At 39.2% G+C, this 21,641-nt stretch overlaps 1 protein-coding gene across 3 annotated transcripts in view; it reads left to right on the forward strand.

The window, feature by feature from the left end:
* MYBPC3 (myosin binding protein C3) overlaps positions 1-21,641 on the forward strand; it is a 627,853-nt gene that overhangs the window by 419,607 nt on the left and 186,605 nt on the right. For all 3 annotated transcript variants that reach the window (XM_044082825.1, XM_044082823.1, XM_044082824.1), the window contains one exon: positions 9,006-9,173. In XM_044082825.1, coding sequence (XP_043938760.1) covers positions 9,006-9,173 — 168 coding nt within the window. The remainder of the gene's footprint in view (positions 1-9,005; positions 9,174-21,641) is intronic.

A 21,641-nucleotide genomic window follows, 5' to 3' on the forward strand; every position in this document is an offset into this window, starting at 1 on the left:
TCATCCCCTGGATTACAAGATTTGAATAACCAACTCCTGCAAATAGGACCTGCTTTGGTGGATGAGGCCAGACGTAGATCTTTGGAGTCACCCATTTCAGCCCCCCAGCCCACAGCCATTGTGACCATGGATGCTTCCCTGATCGGGTGCTGGGGGGGGTCATTTCCAGGGATAGACTGTCCAAGGCACATGGTCCACCTCAGAGGCCCACCTGCATATCAATGTTCTGAAATTGAGAGCCGTGCTGTTGGCATTGCAGGCCTTCCATTCAGCTCTCCCTTCCAGGACAATTGCAATTCAATTGGACAATATGTCAGTGGTCTGGTACATCAACATGCAAGGAGGAACCAAGTCCATAAGTGTCTGTAATCTTCAGCCTCTGGGGCCAGCCTTGCTGCGATCTTTTCACTTCCTCATCAAACACCAAGTGCAGCAGCTATTTCGCCCTTCTTCCTCCGGAGGGGGAGTCACTGAGAGACGTTCTAATCCACAATTGGCCCATGGGACTTCTCTACACTTATCCTCCCATTCCACTGATTCCACAATTTCTAAAGAAAGCTCTTCGGTTGAGATGCAAGGTGATCCTCATAGCCCCATTCTGGCCTCGACAAGTTTGGTTCCCCTTTCTTTGGCCTCACCTAGTATACCCACCATGGATTCTGGACCCTCTACCAGAGCTGATTACTCACCCCCAAGGGTTGAGTCACCCATATCTGTCCAATATCAAGCTGACAGCTTGGTTTCTCCACTTCCACTAGTCGCCAGGCAAGCTAATCTCTCCTCGCCTGTTTGAGACATCATTTTGGCCTCTCACAAACCATCCATCGGAGGACTATATCAGGATAAATGGAAAAGGTTCTCCATCTGGTCCAAGGAGAACATGCTAGACCCGTATTTGGCTCCAGTTACTGCAGTACTTCAATACTTGGCTACGTTTTTTGATAATGGAGCCTCTGCCTCTACAGTACGATTGCATCTAGCAGCAATTTACAATTTCCACAGTGGTATTGATGGCACCCCTCTTATCACTTTATGCCTTTGCAAGGCTTTCCTCAAAGGACCTCTCATCTCAGGCCTCCACTTAGACAGCCTGTGGAACCATGGAACCTCGCTCTAGTCCTCCAGTCTTTGACTCAAATACCCTTTGAGCCTGCGGTTAAGTGTGACCTAAAGTTTTTGTCTTGGAAATCTTTGTTCCTGGCAGCCATTACCTCTGCCAGAAAAGTCTCGGAGCTGCAGGCATTGTGTATCAATAGGCCCTACCTGGTCTTTCATAAAGACAGTGTGTCACTTCAGATGAACCCATCCTTTCTTCCCAAAGTTGTTTCTGAATTCTCTATTAATCACAACATTGATCTACCAGAGTTTTTTCCAAATTTTGACAATAGAGGAGAGTATTGCCTTCACACCTTAGACGTACATAGACAATTGAGATTTTACCCAGACAGGACCACACGTTTCTGTAAAACTGAACAGATTTTCATTTCCTTTTCTGGACCCAAAATGGGAGAGGCTTTTTCCAAGGTTACATTATCAAGATGGCTAAGGGACTGCATATGTTTCATCTATTCCCGCCATAATGAATCCATGCCAAAAGTTAAAGCCCACTCCACTAGATCTATGGCAACATCTATATTATTCCATTCCAGGGCTTCCATGGATGACATCTGCGCAGCAGCTACTTGGGCTAAGCCTCATACCTTTATCAATCATTACAAATTAGACCTGGTCTCCAGAAGGAGAGCTGCCTTTGGTCTATGGTACTCAGGAATGTTCTTCCATAAGGGCCAACAATGGACCTCAAGGTAGCTTGAGATTCTGTCCCATCAGTGATGAATGGAAAGAAGATTAACAACATCAGATAAAGAAGTTGTCTTACCATAACATTCCATCTGTGTTGTTCATCTTCTTTTGTTTATCACTTCCCACCCTCCTTCCCCCTACAAAGGCTCCTGGGGGATGCTTTATATCTAATTGGTGCCCTAGGGTACTTGCATAGAAGTGGCCTTGGCTTTACTTCATTTTCTTAGCAAACTCGGTCTGAGGTAACAGGGAGAAGGGCATTCTGGGTAGAGACTTACCTCGAGAGTTTTTTTGGCTGGCGCGAGCTTGGTAATAGGCCAACTCAGTTCCAAGCCATCAGTGATGAATGAAAGAAGATGAACAACACAGATGGAACGTTATGATAAGACATAACTTCTTTTTTTGGGTTAGGTTTATGGAACATATCAGGGATATTCGCAAATAAGGGAAAATAAAGTAATAGCTATGCATTTTAAAGATAAATACATCAGTAATTTTTCATTATTACAGGGTTGTGCCTTTGAACAAATAAAGTTTTATGAAAATGATGTTTTACTTAAAGAAAGTTCCTTATATAAGGAATCAGTGTTGATTTTAAAATTCAGCACCTTAGTCCCTTTGGGGCTAAATACAGAAGTAAATTGGAGGTGTTTTATTTAATAATTGGCTTCCTAATTAATTAATTGGATTAGGTTTTTGTAATAAAAACTGATTGTGTTTTAAAGTTTTTTGTACTCCTTGAAGGTGCATACACCAAGGCGCTAGAAGAGAATATAAAATAATTTGTGGACAGAATTTCCTGTATTTGGTGATTTTTCTATTCTAGATCTGAACCAGTTGTTGCTTAAGTTTGGTGCTTCACTTTGGTGTTGCTTACTGTTGTTTGCTTTAACGTCTACATTCTATCTTAAACATCTGAATATACTTTCTGGTAGACCACACACAGCAGACTGCCCAAGTCCACTGGTTGAAGGAATGATTTAATTATTTTTTAATAAAACAACAAAACTCTTCTGACATAAATTAAGTACCCATACCTGTAATGATTTATTATTGTAACCCATATGCAGCTCTCTTCTCCAGCCACTGATTTTATTTATTTATTTTATTTTATTTAACATTTGTTGACTGGGAAAGTCTGACTAGAACAGAGCCTATTTTCAACGGTGTCCCAGAGAAAAATGCTGCAGATGCATATCTTTGGAATGTGGGAGGAAACCTATGCGAATGCAGGGAGGACATGCAGACTCTGCACAGAAGGCACTCCAGACAAGAACTGAACCAGAGAACCTCTTGCTGCGAGGCGACAACGTTAACTGCTGCAGTGACGGCAACAAACTTTCATTGGAAGCAGTATCTTAGCCAACTGTCATGCAATAAACATTGTGGCCTCACTCAACAGTTGCCTAGAATAATGAGGTTCACATGCTGATCTAATAGCCCATGGTGGCTGGCTGATGAGCAGATGCCTATATGTACAGACCGCTGGTATGCTGACTTAGAACCAGATTAACACTGACCTTATTACAACAGGCAAAAAATATACAGAGAGCTATTCCACTCTGACTGTTGATGCCCAACATACAAAATATATCCAACCATTTTAAGCATGTGGGTACCATAGTTATGAGTAAAGAATTCAGGAATGGGACTGCAAAATTAATATTTATTCTTTTCTGGCATCCTCTTAGAAATTCCCTTTGATGCAAAGGAACTTGTCTAATGACTTCTTTTGTCCATCTGGCAGGATAGTAATTTATTTATGCATGGACTCAATTTCAGTGTCTAATATTAGTCACCAAGCAAACTTTCAGGCCATGGTTTTCATCTTCATAATTCCCAGGGATCGCATATGAATTTTTCTTTTACTGTTTTTCTCAGCTTCCATGACATGCCACAACCTTTCTCTACAGAGAATTTGAATTTTGTTTTATTGCACATTTTCAAGTTCTCCTACAACAAGTTAGACCAACATTCCATTACAAAATTTAACCTGGAAAATTTTTGATTTCTGTAAGTCATTTGCATCTTCATTTCAGCATTTATTAAAATTCCTTGGAACTAATCCTTTGTTAGAGTATTTATGTAATCTGCCAGTTCCTCTGTTATATGACCAGAAGGTTTTAGTAAGCGAATTCTTGGGATTTATATGTTTCTTAGAAGTCCAGTCCTCAATCTGATAATCATAAATTGATGAAATTACAGCCCATGCCTGGATACAAGTAGTACAAGCATATGGAACTGAATTCTTCTCATAAATACCTCACACAGCTGCCACTGATCAATCTTCATTATTATTACTGTAGTTACATATTACTGATTACTTTTGTATAATATTAATATTATAAGTATCCCCTTCTCATTGTCATTCTTAATCATTAAGAAAAAGTAGATAAGATTATTTTAATTATTTGTTAAAAAGTAAAACACTCTCAATTCCATTTCTTCTTTAGATAAATATTTTTCACTCTTTTCAGAAAAATGCTTACTTTTGACTTGGGACTGCATCTTGCTAAAACATGTTTATTTTATATGTCCTATCTTCTCCCCATAATTGCATCTGCACTTTAAATTCACAGTCAGGTGAGCTATGATATATGTCATTACATGGAAAAACATTTTTAACCATTCTAGCTTATTGCCCAAATTTCAGCCTTATATACAACGTCAATGAGTTCCTTGTGTTTCCTTAGTTTTTGCATATCTCTGCCATTCTCTTAATGCAGTTTTTAAACATTAAGATAAATAAAACAAACTAGGAGCAATGCAATGAAGGGTAAATAATCCAGAGTGTACCAGCTCCTTTCTTCCAAAGATTTCCTTCCAAAAACGACAGTCCAAAGTATTCAAAACAAAGAGTTTAATTCATGTGCACAAAATCAGAAGTGGTAAGCGCTTTCGCAAATGCTTCATCATGAAGCATTTGCGAAAGCGCTTACCACTTCTGATTTTGTGCACATGAATTAAACTCTTTGTTTTGAATACTTTGGACTGTCGTTTTTGGAAGGAAATCTTTGGAAGAAAGGAGTTGGTACACTCTGGATTATTTACCCTTCATTGCATTGCTCCTAGTTTGTTTTATTTATCTTATTGGATTGTGGCTTTATCTAGGAGCATTAACTCCACGTGGAACTCTTTTTACATTAGTTTTTAAACATTCTTGAATATAGTAAATTCAATCCAAGTAACAGCTTCTCTGAAAAAAACCTTGCTGCAAATACTGCTGATGAATCCGTCTCATAATGCTTCCTCCAAGTGTGCACTAAATTCACAGTTCAGCAGTATAACATTGGGTTGGAAATTTTCTTTAATATTTCAGTGACTTGTTTGCAGATTTTATCTTTTTGATTTCAGTGCCTAAACCAATTTCTCTCAGCTTTACTTTCACCTCCAACAACACCACTATTACCCCTACCAATCATACCAAGCTGCTAGGCGTGGAAATAGACAACCACCTTAAATTTGATCTACACATTGCCCAAACTATAAAGAAATTTCACAAAAAACTCGGACTACTCTATCGAAACAAACACAATCTGTCAAACCATTCAAAAATAACAATAGCAAGGATACACCTACTATCTACATTACTCTATGCCTCCCCTGTGCTCACTAACATTCCAAAAACTGATCTAAACAGACTAGAATCATGCTACAATAAGATAGCAAGATTTGTTACAGGCTCATTCTACAGAACTCATCACTGTGAGTGTCTCATCAAACTTAACTGGTTAGAGCTCCCACTAATACTTCAACGCAATCAGATCTCACTAGTGCATAAAATATTAAAACACTCAGACAAAATCCCAGCTCTACAACATCCAATTCACTCTCAGACCACTACTAGAACCTTAAGATCTAGCACCCAAAATCACCTACAGGTCACCAAATTCAACAATGAGGAAGGAAAATATGTCTACAGCCACTCAGTCTCTAAGCTCTGGAACTCCCTTCCTGCCTACTTAACATCCAACAACTCCATCACTCAATTTAAGAAACTCCTTAAAACTAACTTCATGAACAACAGGCTTTGCTCCTGTCTCACCCCCGGATAACACTCTAGTATATAGCTAATCTCTCTGCACCACACTAAAATATACTGCCTTCTCAGCCTACCCATAGTCCTAATATTACTACAGGATAGGAAATGTTTTCCGGCATGTTAAGAGAGGAGTACTAACTGCTCATCCTTTTGTCTAGTAGCTACTGTAATGAATTCCATGTATTGCTCCTCATAATTATGAATCTGTTTACACTGTCTTACCTGTTGCTCTCATAATTACTCAGAGTGTATACACTATGTGTCACTTAGTTTCACAATGTTAGTCTGCCTGCAATGAATGTCACAAGTAATGGCTTTTAATGTTAAAAATGAATGTAATTGGAGCTTTTCTCCCCGGGCCTCCGCTGAAAATGGACCTGTATCCAGTCGGACTCTGCCGGTTAACAAATGTAAAATAAATAAATAAATTTAGTGTAAATAGTTTTAATATCTTGTTCCCGCGGTGGTGGTGCTGCGGTAGCGTTGTCGCCTCACAGTAAGACGCTGTCCGGTTCAATTCTCAGCTGAAGCGTCTTCTGCGTGGAGACATGCGTGAATGGGCGTACCTTCGTTGAAGGTTGTGCATCAGGGCTGGTAACAAGGCACATAAGAATCAACTACCAATCATTAGCGGACCGGAGTTCCGCTGTGGCGACCCCTAACCGGGAAAAGCCGAAAGACGCAACAAAAAAAAGTTTTAATATCTTGTTCCCACTTTTTTTTTCTTGAACTAGTATACTGAGAAAGAACACATGAGACTGGTTAGACACATTTTTATTGTCTAAACACTGCAGTCATGAATGGTCACATTTGATAATGCAGGGACATTCACTTTTACAGATTTCTGGAACTGACGCAAAACTAAGTATAACAAACTGATATCTCAACACCAATACACATAACTTATCTCTTTCATGCTGTTCCTCATCTAAGGAAGTAAATAATTAATCTCAACTTGCTTTTAATACAGGTTACTCTCATTATAAGTAGTTCCTTGCAGACAGATTAGTGAAAATGTGACTAACCTTACTTTTCAGGCTGCACCCTTGCAATGGAATCTCAAGGTTCTGGGGGTGGGGGTTAAACTCTATTACTCAATTGGAAACAAAACTGACATTAGGATGTATTGCCTGCCAACAGTAAAGGATGATCAGTTTATAGTTTCAGTCTTCCCACTTTTCCTGTAGGTTAGATGTCTTCTTGCAGGACAAGTTCTTAGTCTTTCACCACAGAAATTTTAAGCTGTCCCTCCTGAACAAATTGCAAATCATCTCATTTATTAGGAGTCTGCACCGCTTTATATTTTTTCTACAGCATGCCCAGTGAGAAAGAAGGTCCTTCAGGAATGTCCTGCAGTGCATCAATAATAAGCATGGCATTCTGCCTAATGGGAAATGAGTGATGAATACTAGTGCTAAAACGGTACCAATGCAGTTTTTAAACGTTCTTGAATATAGTAAATTCAATTCAAGCACTCATCCTCCAAGACATTTAAAGGATTTATAGGACATTGTCTTGCTTCTATCAGTTTTGACAAGTTACTTTCTGAAGCTGAGTTTTCACTCACATCCTTTGGCATTTCTTTCTCAGTTTTGTGATCATCTGAGGTAGATAAAACGGGACCCTTACAGCTGCTTGAGCCTCGGCTGGTTGAAACATATGAACTCAAAGCCATGGGCTCATGCATCTGTTTCCCTGTCTACTCATCTGGTTGAGCAGCTACTGAATTCATGGACGCAGCTGATGCAGCATTCGGACACAAGGTCTTGTTGTGGAACTAGTAAGTGATAATAGAAAATGAGAAGGGAGACTTTAGGTTTAGGAAGGGGAAAGGAATTTAATGTTTAGCTTTAGGGAGTAAAGGGCAGTTTGCTTAGAGTCTGGATTAGGGAACAAGGAGGAGTTAAGGTCAGGGTTATGGAAAGGATAATAGTTAGTGCACAAGAATACAGATATTAGGAATTAGGGCACTTGCCAATACTAGCAAGACGCAGCAGGAAGGCCTCAAAATGTTGTCTTAACCAGGATGTCAACATGTGAAGGATCTGCTGCTGTACAAAAACTTCCACTGACTGTTGTTTTTATTGGACAATAACTATTTGCTGAGGACACATATATGGAACAGCGTGGGGTAGCAAAGACAAGAGAGTCAATAACGTTAGAGACATGCATACCTGTCAACTTCTTAGAGCAGGAAATCTGGACAAAACCATGAATAATGGGGGGAGAAAGGCACCAAAATAGGGACAATTTTTAAGTATTGCTCTTATAAACTTAGAAAGTTTATAGAATAACAGAATTTGTATGACATTTCTGAAGGGCACGAAGTCAGAAACTCAAATGTTTGTCATTATTTTCTCACATCAATTCTCAATGATTTGCAGATGATTTGACAGAAAACCACAATTTTATGAGAAACAGATAAAAAATGTGAGGCAAAAATCTGGACATTCTGTACAAATCTGGACATTTGAGAGGTATGGAGACATGGATAGCAGTGCAGAATAATATACACTGGGGAAAAAAGAACTCCCATAAAGTCGTTACTTAGAGGGGAATAACAATAAGAAAAGGGAAATGAGATGAAGGGGTATTTGTTCACAACTGCACGTATATAACAGATGACAGTGTACAAGTCTCGCTATAAAATTATTAAAACATGTAAAAGAAAATATGCAAAAATACATCTAAATTTAGCAAGATTTGCTTTTTTGTGTTTTTTCTTTCATAGTGGAACTTTCACGTTATGTATAAAATCATGCTGCTCTGTTTTACTGAATTACCATGAAACAAAAAGCACATTGACAAGTAACAGACACACACACACACACACACACACACACACACACACACACACACACACACACACAGACTTTTATCATACCTCTGAACATATAACATTAAAAACATACCTCTAGCCATTAAAATCATATCTGAGTTATAAATTACATGGCAATTACTGTAAAGAATGGCTTCAGTAAGAGCATGATATTCTTGTGTCTGCTACACAAAGAGACATGCTAGTGACGGTTTGTAATTTTACAAAAAAGGTTTCTTTGTCTCCTGGCCAATGTTACTAATGTACATTTCTGGATGTGTCCCATTTTTCTGTGATGTCAGTAACTTATTTATTTGTATTTTACCCTTCATTTTCTTTCAGCTGACCAGTGGGTAGCAGCACATGAAGGACTGACTGAACGCAATTCCCTTAGTATCCGGAATTTGACTACCGGTGACAAACTGTTGTTCCGGGTACGAGCTATAAACCTGGCTGGACCAAGTGAACCCGCAACAATGGGACAGGCAATTAGCATCCGGGAAATCATGCGTGAGTACTACGCATTCCCCTCTTCATGCTCTTGTACAGTATTAGCTGATGCATAAAAGGAGTTTTTGTGGACCTAAACATAATCATCATTATTGGTACTTTAATCACAGTTGAATTGGCAGGTAAAGGAACACCGTAATTTCCTTTGGCAGTGTTCATCTGAGTACAAGTGCCAAATTTAACTAGCAAAATGTATACAGAGCACTTTTTTGCTGTTTGCTTTTTTATAACTAAAGTGATAAAAGTAATTTTTTAAAAAAAAGCTTGGCAATATGTGCAATAGATTAGGAAACTGCCAATAGTTATAGCCAGTGAACAACTGAGTGAAGTTCTTAAGAGTATCATTTCTATAGTGATATGGTGAATAGGATGAAAGAAAGACCCTTATAATACCTTTATTACGCAATGTTCCCATTGATCTACCCCACTCAACTAAAGATCAAGAGTGCATGTGCAACCTCTGGTATGATGTAAACCACAATGAATAGTGCAAAAGTACCAGACTGCCCAGGTTTCAAATTCTATAGAACTGAGAATCTCTATGGCATTTTATAGGGCACTCCTAGTCACTGATCATACCAAGTGCAGGATGTCTACATTTTCTGTCTTCCTCCTGCACTGGCAACAGTCATTATGGATGCAGGTGCTCTAACAGTTCATGGTGTCTGGTTGTTAATGGCAAAAAAACAAATAAACGTAACTCTCACATCACCTTACTGGTGATGATAGCAGTTCTGTCACTTCAGACCTTTCAGTAGTCTTATTCCCAGGGGAGCCCTGAGGAAATAATGTTATCCATTATTTCAGGAGGCACTGGGTATGTGGGAAATGGCTTATATATACCAATCATTTACTGGTCACAGTCCACATTCCGAGGGAGTCCAATTCACTGGTGGACAAACTGACTACATATTTTATTATGCCTCATGAGTGGTCCCTTACATCCACAGTGCTAAGGAGGCTGTCACATATTTGGGAAGCCCTGTTGTTATCTGTTCACATCATCAAACAACTCCAAATGGAAGGATTCGACCCTCATTGTATTTATTAGGAGGCCAGTGAGCGACAGTTTAGCTCACAAGTGGCCAAAAGTATGCTATGTTTCCCCCTTTCCAGTGATAATGAAACTCATTCAGAAAGTAATGTTTCTCAGATAAAGATTATCTTCAAATCCCCTTACTGGTCCTGGCAAGTCTGGTTCCCTCTTTGACTCTCTCATCTGTGTGGGGGGGGGACCAATGTTCCTGAGACCAATGAAAACCTTGTTGTCCCACCTATCAGGCAAGTTTCACCTCAACATTCACTCCCTTGCAGCCTAGTTTCTCCCTTTGCAGTACTTGCCAATAACTTTAACTTTTCTGAGACAGTGAAGGTCTAGTCCAACTAGCTTAGGAAATAAGGATACCATGGTGTCGGTACTTTCCTAAGCTAGTTGGACTAGACCTTCAGTGTTTATTCATTTGCTTTGTTGAAATTTTTGTGACAACTTTTCTGAGACAGTGTTCTCCATTATATACACTTCAAAAGCCCAGTACTGGAAAATCCTATAAGAAGATGTGTACATTTTTTCTGACTGGGTGGAGACTAAGGGATTAAACCCCTTCTCTTCTTTTCTCTTCTCTTCTCTTCTCTAGTTACTGTCATTCTGAACTGTTGTGCCAATATTTTGGACTCTGATCTGAGCTCTTTCTCTATAAGACTCCATTTGGGTGATGTTTCCAACATTCATTAGGGCCAAGATGGTTTTTACTTGACAACTCTGAAAGTCACTAAGGACTTCTTGAAGAACACATTTCTTTTAAGGTCCCTATTATGTTGCCCAGGGCCTCCTCAAGATTTGTATGTTTTGTTTTAGACGTTCCCTTAAAACCAACTGTTTCATCAGAGTTTACATTCCTTAATGATAGACTTTCTTTTTGTTTACAGTAGCTTTAACTAGAAGAATTTCAGAGTTGCATGCAATATCCGTATATCTTTTTTTTATAGCACAAAACATTTATATGATAAATTTTTACAATAAAACAATACAAAACTATTAGGAATCATGCATACTCCTTCAATGAGACACAAAGGCAGTAGTGTCAATGTGCTGCAATTGTGTCTCAGTAAAGATTGGGCTGAATTCCTCTCATGTTTTTTGCTGTTTTATAGTATAAAGATTACAGTTAGATCCTCATAATGTGGTTTTTATTCAAGAGTTTCCCTTAAAGCAAACCCTTCTTTTATCCCTAAGGTGAATACAGAGTTTAATGTAAATGAGGTTATTCATTTGCATACTTCCTTTCCACAATATTCCACTTAATAAACAAACAAAAAAAACACTATACTTGCCATTGTCTACCTACTGCCTCCTGCCTCACTGCAGGAATTTACAGCTCTCATCAATAACATCCTCTGAGACACCCCATACACACAAAAAAAACAACATCATAATACTATTGGACTTTAATCTAAACTTTTAAGGCCCCCCCCCCTCATGGCAGACATTTCCCAGTTCTTAACTGACCATGATCTCCTGCAACTTACCTCAGAATACACAAGGGCCCATCTTAAATCATCAAAACATTCCACCCTGGATTTCATCCTCACCAACATCTCAACCTACTTCTCAAACATTTACATTCTAATTGACTATTTTTGTTACAATTATAGTGATCCATGTGGTGATACAATTTTGTAGTTTTCTGCATTTTCTATGTCTTAGCCACAAAGTTATCTGTTTGCATTTTTAAATTATTCTGAAACCTAAGTCTTGTCGTTTCATTTGCATCTGTGGGAGAATTGTGAATTACTGCAAGATCTGAGTATTATTTATACATTCAACTACACTTCTATTTCCATAAGTAGAATTACTTGTAAAAGTTAGCTGTTTGTATTTTGAACTTGGTCTGGGACCTTAGTCTTGAAGTTTTCTGCACAGTTGTAGGACAATTGTGAATTACTGCAGGACCTGAGCCTCATGTAGTCATTTATTTCTGCATTTTTCCATAAACAGTAATAATACTAAATCTACATCTAGTCTCATCCAGTGATAGCAAACCTTTTGGTCTCAGTGTGTTAAAAATTTGGAAAATGTCTAACTTGACTCTGTTGGTGTGCCCTCCCCAAATAAATAAATAAAAATAAATAAAACTGCATAGCTCTCAATACATCAGGAATAAGTATCAACATAATCAGGGACAAATCTAGAAATGGACAGTTTTAAACTACTAGTACTATTAATGTGAGACACTGATAGAAAAAATGAATGTGAATTAATATACATTTTCTGAAATAAAATAAAGTATTAATTTAATTATTGTCATTATTAAGTGTAAAATGTGAGAAGCCGTGGTGGTGCAGCGGTAGCATTGTCGCCTCACAGCAAGAGGTTCTCCCATTCGATTCTCTGCTGGAGCGCCTTCTGTATGGAGTCTGCATGTCCTCCCCACTGTCGAGTGGCATTCGAAAGACATGCGTGAATGGGCGTGCCTTTGTTGAAGGTTGGGTGTTGGGCTGGTACCTCGGCACTATAAAAATCGACTGCCAATCATTAGTGGACCGGAGTTCCGCTGTGGTGACCCCTAACCAGGAAAAGCTGAAAGAAAAACAACAACATTAAGTGTAAAATGTCGCCAATTTTAGGAGGGATTAGGAGGGACAGTTGAGAGGAATGTAAAATAGCACCACGTTCAGAAATGCAGAGTACTTACCCTTTGCAGAAGGGTAACCACAAACAGAAAAGAATGTCAGCACTGCCCTTTGCAGACTGTATCAAGACAGTATACTGAAATAGTCTTTGAGGTTAATAACTTCCTTACCTCTGTAGCAGTGTTGTTGAACTGGCTCGTGGCACAAAATAATTCAGTGCACTTCATATGAGCAATGAATGCAAAAGCAGTTTCTTTGATAACTCAGGTGTTGGTGCACGCTGGTGTGTCACCCAAAACATCACGGTGTGTCACCTTTGACACGCGTGTCATAGGTTTGCCATCACTGCTGTAGTCAGTCTGCATTAGTGGTAGTACTGTAATTTGTTTTGCACGATTTGTGCTTCTACAGCTGTTTACGTTCCAGTTTTGCTGATATTCTTTTGTTTTGCTCATCGTCTGCCTGCTTAAAGTGCATTCCAGTGCCTGTTTGTTACATTGCTACTGTTTTCCCCTGTTCTTGTGTCTGCCCCAGCCCCCAAGGATACATTAAGTACTGCTCTCCCTGCTGCACCCTACTTATACACTAATTACAGTTTCCCTGCCCCCACTGTAAAAGCTAAAGTTTCTAAAATTCTAATGTGCCTGGGGTCATTGATAGCTCGGAATCATAGGGCTAAAAGAATTTTGACTTGCTACAAGTTCTGAAACCACAGAGATCCACTACTGGTTTGATTTGGATCCCTCTCTAGCCAGTAATCAGTACATAACTGCACCCACCCAGGTTCTTTTGTTCGAGACTCAGAGAAGCATGGAAAGCTCTGAATTGTGGGAAATGAGAGTTTCATCAAAAAGGGTGCGAGTGGAGGGGGCGGACATTGAGCTGTGCTCAGTGCCATTAGACAATCTCTACAGTGGTCTGTCTGTACATCAGCTTTCTTCCCTGTAAGAGAGATGCAGAAACTTTACAACTTTGGAAATCCAGGTCTCGGGCTCAAATGAACTGCACTAAACAAATATAAACATACCTTAAGCTACAATATCCATTCACAACCCCTTTTTCCCATTTTTGCACATGGGGTTAAGTTGTCACTTCAACAGTGACAATCATCTAGAGCCACAGTTTACACCGCCAGGTGGCTAGCCCTGCCATGGTAGTTCTTTCACACCACACACTCGCACACACACTCACACCTATGGCCAATTTAGAGTGTCCAATCCACTTAGTGCATATCTTTGGAATATGGGAAGAAACTGGAGCACCCAGAGGAATCCCATGTGAACACAGGCAGGATAAGCAGACTTCTCACACAGAAAGCACCCCAGCTGAGAATCAAACAGGCAAACCTCTTGCTGTGAGGTGACAACATTATCTGCTATGCCACTGTTCACATGACCAAATAAATAAGCATTTTCTCACTCTTTAATAGAAAGTCCACCCAAACATTATCCTAAATAAACCAATCTCCAAGCAGTTACAGTCAACCCTACCCCCCTCAAGTCATTACTGTTGAAATCATTGAACAACATTTCCCTACAACTTCTGAAGCCAGCTTGACTGAGATGGGTATCTTAAGACACTGTAGGAATCGTCTTATGCTGTCTGACAATCATCTACTACTCAAACAGCATAATGCAGTGTATGAGACAAATATACATATATAATCTTCTTGGAGTCAAAAATCTCAAAACAGTAAACTCAGGCACCAGTATCATCAGTAGTATACCACAAGGCCATCACAATAAACATAAACCATCATATGCTGAACATCTAAAGATTAACTTGTTTAAACTTCCAAAACATAAAGGAGGCAGCCATTCTGGTGGTGCGGAGGGATAAAGCCTGGACCATACTTCTTAACCTCTTAGTGAGTGCAAGAAATTTGGACAATATCACAAATAATGGGGAAACAAAGGCCTCAAAATAAGGACACTTTTTAAACATTGGACTTATAAACTTAGAAAGTTGATAAAATAACAGGTTTTTCATTAGTAAGAATTTTTCTGAGGGGTATGAAGTCTGAAACTCAAATGTCTATCATTAATTTCTGATTGCACTCCTCAAAGATTTGCCAGAAAACCAAATGTTATTTGAGAAACAGACTGAAAATATGAGGTAAAAATCTGGACAGTTGAGAGGTATGGCCCTGACTGTAGCCCAGCTCACCTGGGTTTGATTTGCAGCACATGTGACTGATGGCATGGCAAGGAGGGCATTTTTGGGAAGTGAGAAGGGAATTGGGTAAGGCAAATAATAAATACTCTGCAGGATGGAAGCATAGATGGCCAAACCCTCAGGATGCCTTTAGGATCCATAATCGGCACCAGTAATATTGGACTAAGTCCAGGAGGGTTGGACAGAAGGTGGTAGACCCTGTGTGGAAGTGGGCACTCTGGGCCAGGCTGGTATAATGATGCCCCAAGGGGGGATCAAAAAATTAAAAAAACCTTAAGATTTGCACAAAGCACACTCAACACATTACACCTACCACCTCATGTAGCACAAGTAGTCCCAAAGTCATGGATGTCACACCCGTAACCCAGGCATCTACCCAACTAAACACTCTACTTATAGGTGACTCCATTGTAAGACATACAGATGTACCTCTTAACAGGCTGAACAAAGAAGTCATTGAACAATAAGCAGCAGTATGAATCTTGTCATTCAACATGTGGCTGTTATTGACTTGAGATGTAACTCACTAGATTATATGAAGAGAGACATGATGGAGCTCTCAAACTATGTATCTGAGGCAGGTATGACCTTAGTATTGAGCAGCAAACTACCTTCTCCAAGGATGATGCCACAATAAGATCAAAAAATAATTGGACTTCAGTAATTGGCTAAACTTTTAGTGTCATTCAAAGGCGGTCCAATATTTGTCAGTCTGGGAAGATATGAGTGACAGACCATGCTGCTTACCCAGGGATTCCCTGCAACCATCCCCTCTAGGGTTTTGATTATTGGCCACTCCCCAAAGTGCCTTATTTAGGCAAGTCCAAATGGATAAACCTACCAACATAATGAAGCAAGCAAAGGAAAGGTGGCCCTGATCAATACTAGAAGCCTACATAAGAAACCACACTGACTAGAAGATCTCCTCTACCTGTTAGACATAGACATCTGTGCAGTGACTTTGACATGGTTTAAAACAATGTAGAGCACTGTGCAGGACTATAATGCTTTACAGACATTTAGACCAGCTACCAAGCAGGAGGGGGAAAAAGGGAGGTGTCTCAATCTTCTTCCAGAAGAGACTCACGTCAAGACTGGTAAAGCAGCAGGATGCACTAAAGCTTCTTCATGTCCAATAACCATCAGGAAGGTCTCATATCATATATTAGCTAGCTATAGAACTCCCTCTATGACCCAAGAAAGCCACAACCCCTATCTACAAGAATTGGAATCACTCAGTATTAAACCCAGTACCATTTTCCTAGGTAATCTAAATTATCCAACTATGCACTGGAAAACCTACCCCACCACTAGTGCACAAGCACAGAGATTCCTGGACTTTGTCAATACAGATGCCCTGGAACAATTAGTCAGAGTATCCACCATGGAGAACAACATTTTGGATCATATCCTTACTAATATCGGAGCATCTTGCACCATCATTTGGATATCTTCATCACTTGGTAGGTTTGACCATAAAGCCATCCCCTTCAAAATAAAACTGAAATCAGAGAATCCTTCCACCCAAGGTACTTCTAGAAATTTCTCTAAGACAAACTACTTACACCTAAGTCATATATTGGCAAGCTTCAAATCCTCACCAAACCCGATAAACTTGACTGAATAGATGGAAATGTACATCAGCACCACACTATACTAGCATGTAAACACCTGCATAAGGGCAGGGCAAGCCCCAGCAATGACCCCCTTGGTGGAATCATAATACCAACAAGCTTTACAATAAAATGAAGGCCATTTTGACCAAAAGAAAGAAGAGTGCTTCCAAGAATGACACAGCCCTTGTCACTGAAATAAACAAACTCAGGTGCTTAATAAAATCCACCAAAGCCAAGTTTGAGGGTAAAGTAGCCACCCAGGCCAAAGACAATCACAAGGCCTTTTTAAGATATGTCTGAAATCTCATAAGCAATGCACTGTGCTGATTGTGAACAATGTTACCTATAATGAGGCTGAAGATATAACTAACTTATTGTACATTAATTAAGCGCAAACTGTATCCCTCTCTCCTCTTTGTCTATCCCACAAAATAAACCTGAAACCAACTTCAGTCAGCTGTCATACAAGACTAGTTCCTAAAAGCACTATCTAAAGCTAAAAATACTGCATGAATGGGTCCTGATAATATCCCTGGATGCATCTTAAATAGCATGAAGCATGATTTAACCAACCCTGTAACAATACTGTTCAACCGCAACTTCCATACATGCTTTGTATGACGTGACTGAAGAACAGTTAGTCATTCTCCTGCATAAGGGAGGACCTTCCACAGACCCATACATATGACCAGCCTCATATACAAAGCCATGGAAAGACTTATCATGGAACTAATCAATAAAAATATGGGGAAGCTCAGTTTGGATTCTCCAAGTGCTCATCACGCTTATTCAACCTTGTGAACTTCTTTGAAAATGTCATCAGTGCAACAAATGAAGGCAAAATGGTACACACCATATACCTTGAACTGACCAAGGCTCTTGACAAAATGCCCCCCTCAGTCATAGTAGAAAAGCTAAATAATCTGGGAATAAACCCCTATGTCACCAAATGGATTGCTAACCAACTCACATATAGGATGCAAGAGATCAAAATAGGGGAATCTACCTTCACAGGGAGATCAATCACCAGTGGAATCTCCCAGATGTTAGTGCTGCGGCATCTCCTGTTTGGCATCTACTTTTCTGATGTAAAAGCCAATACTAAAGGGCTCTGGCTGACTAAGTTTGCAGATGACTGCAAGCAATGAGCAGTTACTGAATCCCAAAATGACTTAGCCAACCTGCAGGAAGATTAACCATCATGGACTGAAACCAAATTCCAAAAAGTGCATTATCATATTCTTCAGGAAGTCATCTACCCCAGAGAACTATCACATTGACAATATGCCCCTAAGAGTTGACCCAGTTATTTGGGAACTTAAGTGGACAGTTACCTTATTTTCAACCAGCATGTATCCATTATAAGAAAGTCCTACACTGTACAATTTATAAACAAAGGGATTGTGACTAGATTTAGAAATGTCATTGTCCCCCTTTACTCAGCCCTCATTATGCCAGTCATTGAATATAATGCCCCTTTGGTATGTATCCATCCAGACTCATACAACAACTGGAACCCCCACAGAGATATGTACATGGACACCTCAAAGCCTTGTAAGTATATAAGGCATCCTCTGTACTGGTACTGATGGAACTACTGCATATCAGCAAGTCAAATGGCATCAGAAATACTTGGTCCAGGGATCTAGTCCTCTTCTGCAACATCAACAGAATGGCTTGAAGGGACAGCTATCCCTCACAGAGAATATTACTGCTCTGGATCAGACTCCCCATCCACGTAAAACAAAGGACTGGATACAAGAAAATTTACCCCAGGAATACCTAATGAATAAAGGGAGCTTCTAAATGCTTTATCCCATGCATCATCACTCTCAAATTATTTATGATATAATCCCAGTTACTCTCACTAGGGTTAACATATATAATTATCATCCATGGGATGGGTAAAGCCAATCTACTACCCAATGGGATAGGTTAATTCAAGCACCAAAAGGTGAAATTGGGTAAGCTTAAAATGGACCACAAGGGCAGCTAGCCTAGCACTTACCTATGAATCTGCCCAGCTTGAGAGACAACTGTCCTATTACTTTCACCATTAACAGACAAGCAATAAATCGCCCACTGATCCTAAAATCCTTTAAGGCCTAGTCAACCAACAATATTGCCAAACTAAAAACATACCTACTCTCCTTATCCTGGGCTGACTTCCTTTTATAAGATGATCTCAGTTCTGCTGCCATGTCCTCCACCATCAATTTCCTATACCTTCAAGATATATTTTTCTGTCAAATTACAAGGCTGCACAAAGTGCATAAAAACAATTGGCTAACCAAAGAACTGAAACACCTTTGCAAACTGAGATATGAAACATGGAATCAGTGAAAACAAAATCATGTCACTGAATTTCACTCCTCCTTCATCTCCTTCTGAAATTTTATCAAAAAAGCAACACATATACACAAAAAACTTCCTCTACAAAAATGTACACAGATATCGTCATAATTCCACTAAAATGTCTAGAAAGAACTGAATCTCCTAAGGGGTACAACCATGCCAAAAGACATTAATTCCATCATAGAAATCATTTGTGGCAAAATTAAACAGTCACACTCAGATTTCCTACATATATTTAGCCACCTTCCTAAAATTAACAATCGTTCCACCTGTACAAACAAATTGTCTCTCTCTCCCCCATCCTACATCCTTTCCTTCTACTTCAATCACATAAACTCAACAATTTTCTCAGAGTTACTCAACAACATCTTCAGTGACTCCCTCCCACCCTCCGGCTCAGACAGCCTTCACCCATAGTTTGTATCTTAATGCTGAGATCACGAAAATAGTGGTGGATATGGAGAAGAGTCTAAGGGGCAATTTGAGAACACTGATAGTTGAAGATAAGTGCAGAAAAATGTAAAGTACTGCCCTTGGGTCATGTTAAGAAGTGCCAGTTGGGGGTAATGGAACTGATGGCAACAGAACAGTTAAAATGAGTAAACCACGGTCTGGACGACCGGTGGTGCAGTAAGAGGACAGTGGTAACAGCATACAGAATATACTGGGCTGTATTGTTAGAATACAGGTTCTAGAAGCAATGAGGTAATGTTCCCGCTCTATCAGACTATGATCAGGCCACAGCTTCAACACATAAGGCAACAGAAGGTGAGGGACATCAAGCTGCAAGGAGGAGTTTACAGAAGATTCATCATAAATGAGTGTATGACAGAGAAATGATATGAACAGATACTAGAGCTCTTCTCATTAGGATCTAGAAGAGAGAGAGAGAGGACATGACATGGCCGCATAACATCACGTCAGGGAAATGTGAAGGGCTATTGTGCACAGGAAGGATGGCGGAAGGAAGAGGCGGACTGACTAATTTATGAATCTCCAAAGAACTTCTTTTAGGAACGGGTTGTGGATTCATGAAACAGGCTACCAATATGGACTGAGGACAGGTAAATTACAGAGGCATTCAAGAAGGTATGAGGAGCATGGAAAAAAAGTGAAGAGAAGGGGAGAATGGATTAAGGGTAACATGTTAAATGCACACAAAATGTAGACTGTCATCAAGTAAGTGGAAATGTAATACAATCTTAACATCAGCGTTCTATAATTGCTTAATTCCACCCCTGCATGTTATATTTTTGGTAGTGAAACCACTCATGCTCTTGTAAGTGAATAAACTAAGCCTACTCTTTCATTAATGTCATTAAAAACTCTAAACTCTGTGTACAATTGTCCTTTCCCTGCCTCCCTTACCCTTTCATCTCTGCTTCTAACATGCTGTCTCACGGTTTGTACAATTTACCATAAGAAAGTCAACTTAACGTCACTTTTCCATTATTCTTTAGCATAATTTGGTCTTGTTCAACCTTGAGTCCTGCCTGTAATAGACACGACTTTTGTCAGTACTTTTATTTTTCAGGCTTTCCTTGCTTTTACCCTTTTCTCTGACTGTGTGTTCTTTCTTCTCTGCTTCTACCTCTGACGTCTGTTAACCAAATATTTACTTTTAATACCACTTCCAGTTTCATTACACTCAGGGACCCTGTTTTTTATATTTTTTGGGGGAAAAATATCGGTAGATCCCAAATATGGAATGAATGAATATTGGAAAAAAAAACATGGGACTTTCATGGAATTTGGCATTTTAGGCCAGAGCACTCATTCAACACAATCCTGGTAAACAAATATAAATAAATAAAACTACTGTGAGGAGTAGACTTTGCACTGCATGGACACACACAAACATTTAATACTTTCACCTTGTTTTACTGAGTGTTCTTTACACAGAATCTGTTTCCATTTTGCATTTCCATAGATGCGTTAGGAAATTAGGTACTTGTGTATTATCGCAACCACATTGTAAACGTTGATGTTTTCTGGCAGCCCTTCAAGCTATCATTTGGGAAAGAAAATCCACCTTTTTTACGATGTTATCATCACAACAGAAATTATATATGTATGGAAAATATAATAATCTTTTAAAATGTTATGTAGCATGCAAGTGTCACTGTATGATCATTATTTCTCCTACTGAAACTCCTGCTCATATTCAACTATTCTTTCAGTGGACTTATTGTTGCACTTGTTATGTAACATTGTTTCATCACGGCAATCTTTTTATTGTTGTCACCCCCTCATGTAGTTAATTGTTAGTTATAAACAAATAAAAAGAAATGTGTTAAAAAGAAAGAAAGATGCTGTTATACCCTGTAATGGTAATGCCATGTGGAGCTAAACAGTATCTTTGTAATGACTTCATCATCAGGATAATGTGGTTGTGATAATACGCAAGTACCAAAAATTATAATAATAAAATCACAGTAATGACTGAAAATTACATTTAAAATCATGGACATAATTCCTGGATTTCATCACATTAAAATGAATTTTCATTTTCTTTCAAGAACCATAAAGCAGTGTCTTTGATTATTCTTAAGAGGGGTGGTGCACCCCTGTAGTTTTTGTAACCTTGGTAATATTCTAGATGCCCCACCCATTTCTTATACTTCTTACCTTTTATGGCATCCTGTAAAGACCCTCTTTATTCTGGATAAAAGGAAGTCATTCTGGAAGCATT

Source organism: Protopterus annectens, chromosome 9.part0 (assembly GCF_019279795.1).
Source record: "Protopterus annectens isolate FY-2018-M chromosome 9.part0, PAN1.0, whole genome shotgun sequence".
NCBI classification, from domain to species: Eukaryota; Metazoa; Chordata; order Ceratodontiformes; family Protopteridae; genus Protopterus; species Protopterus annectens.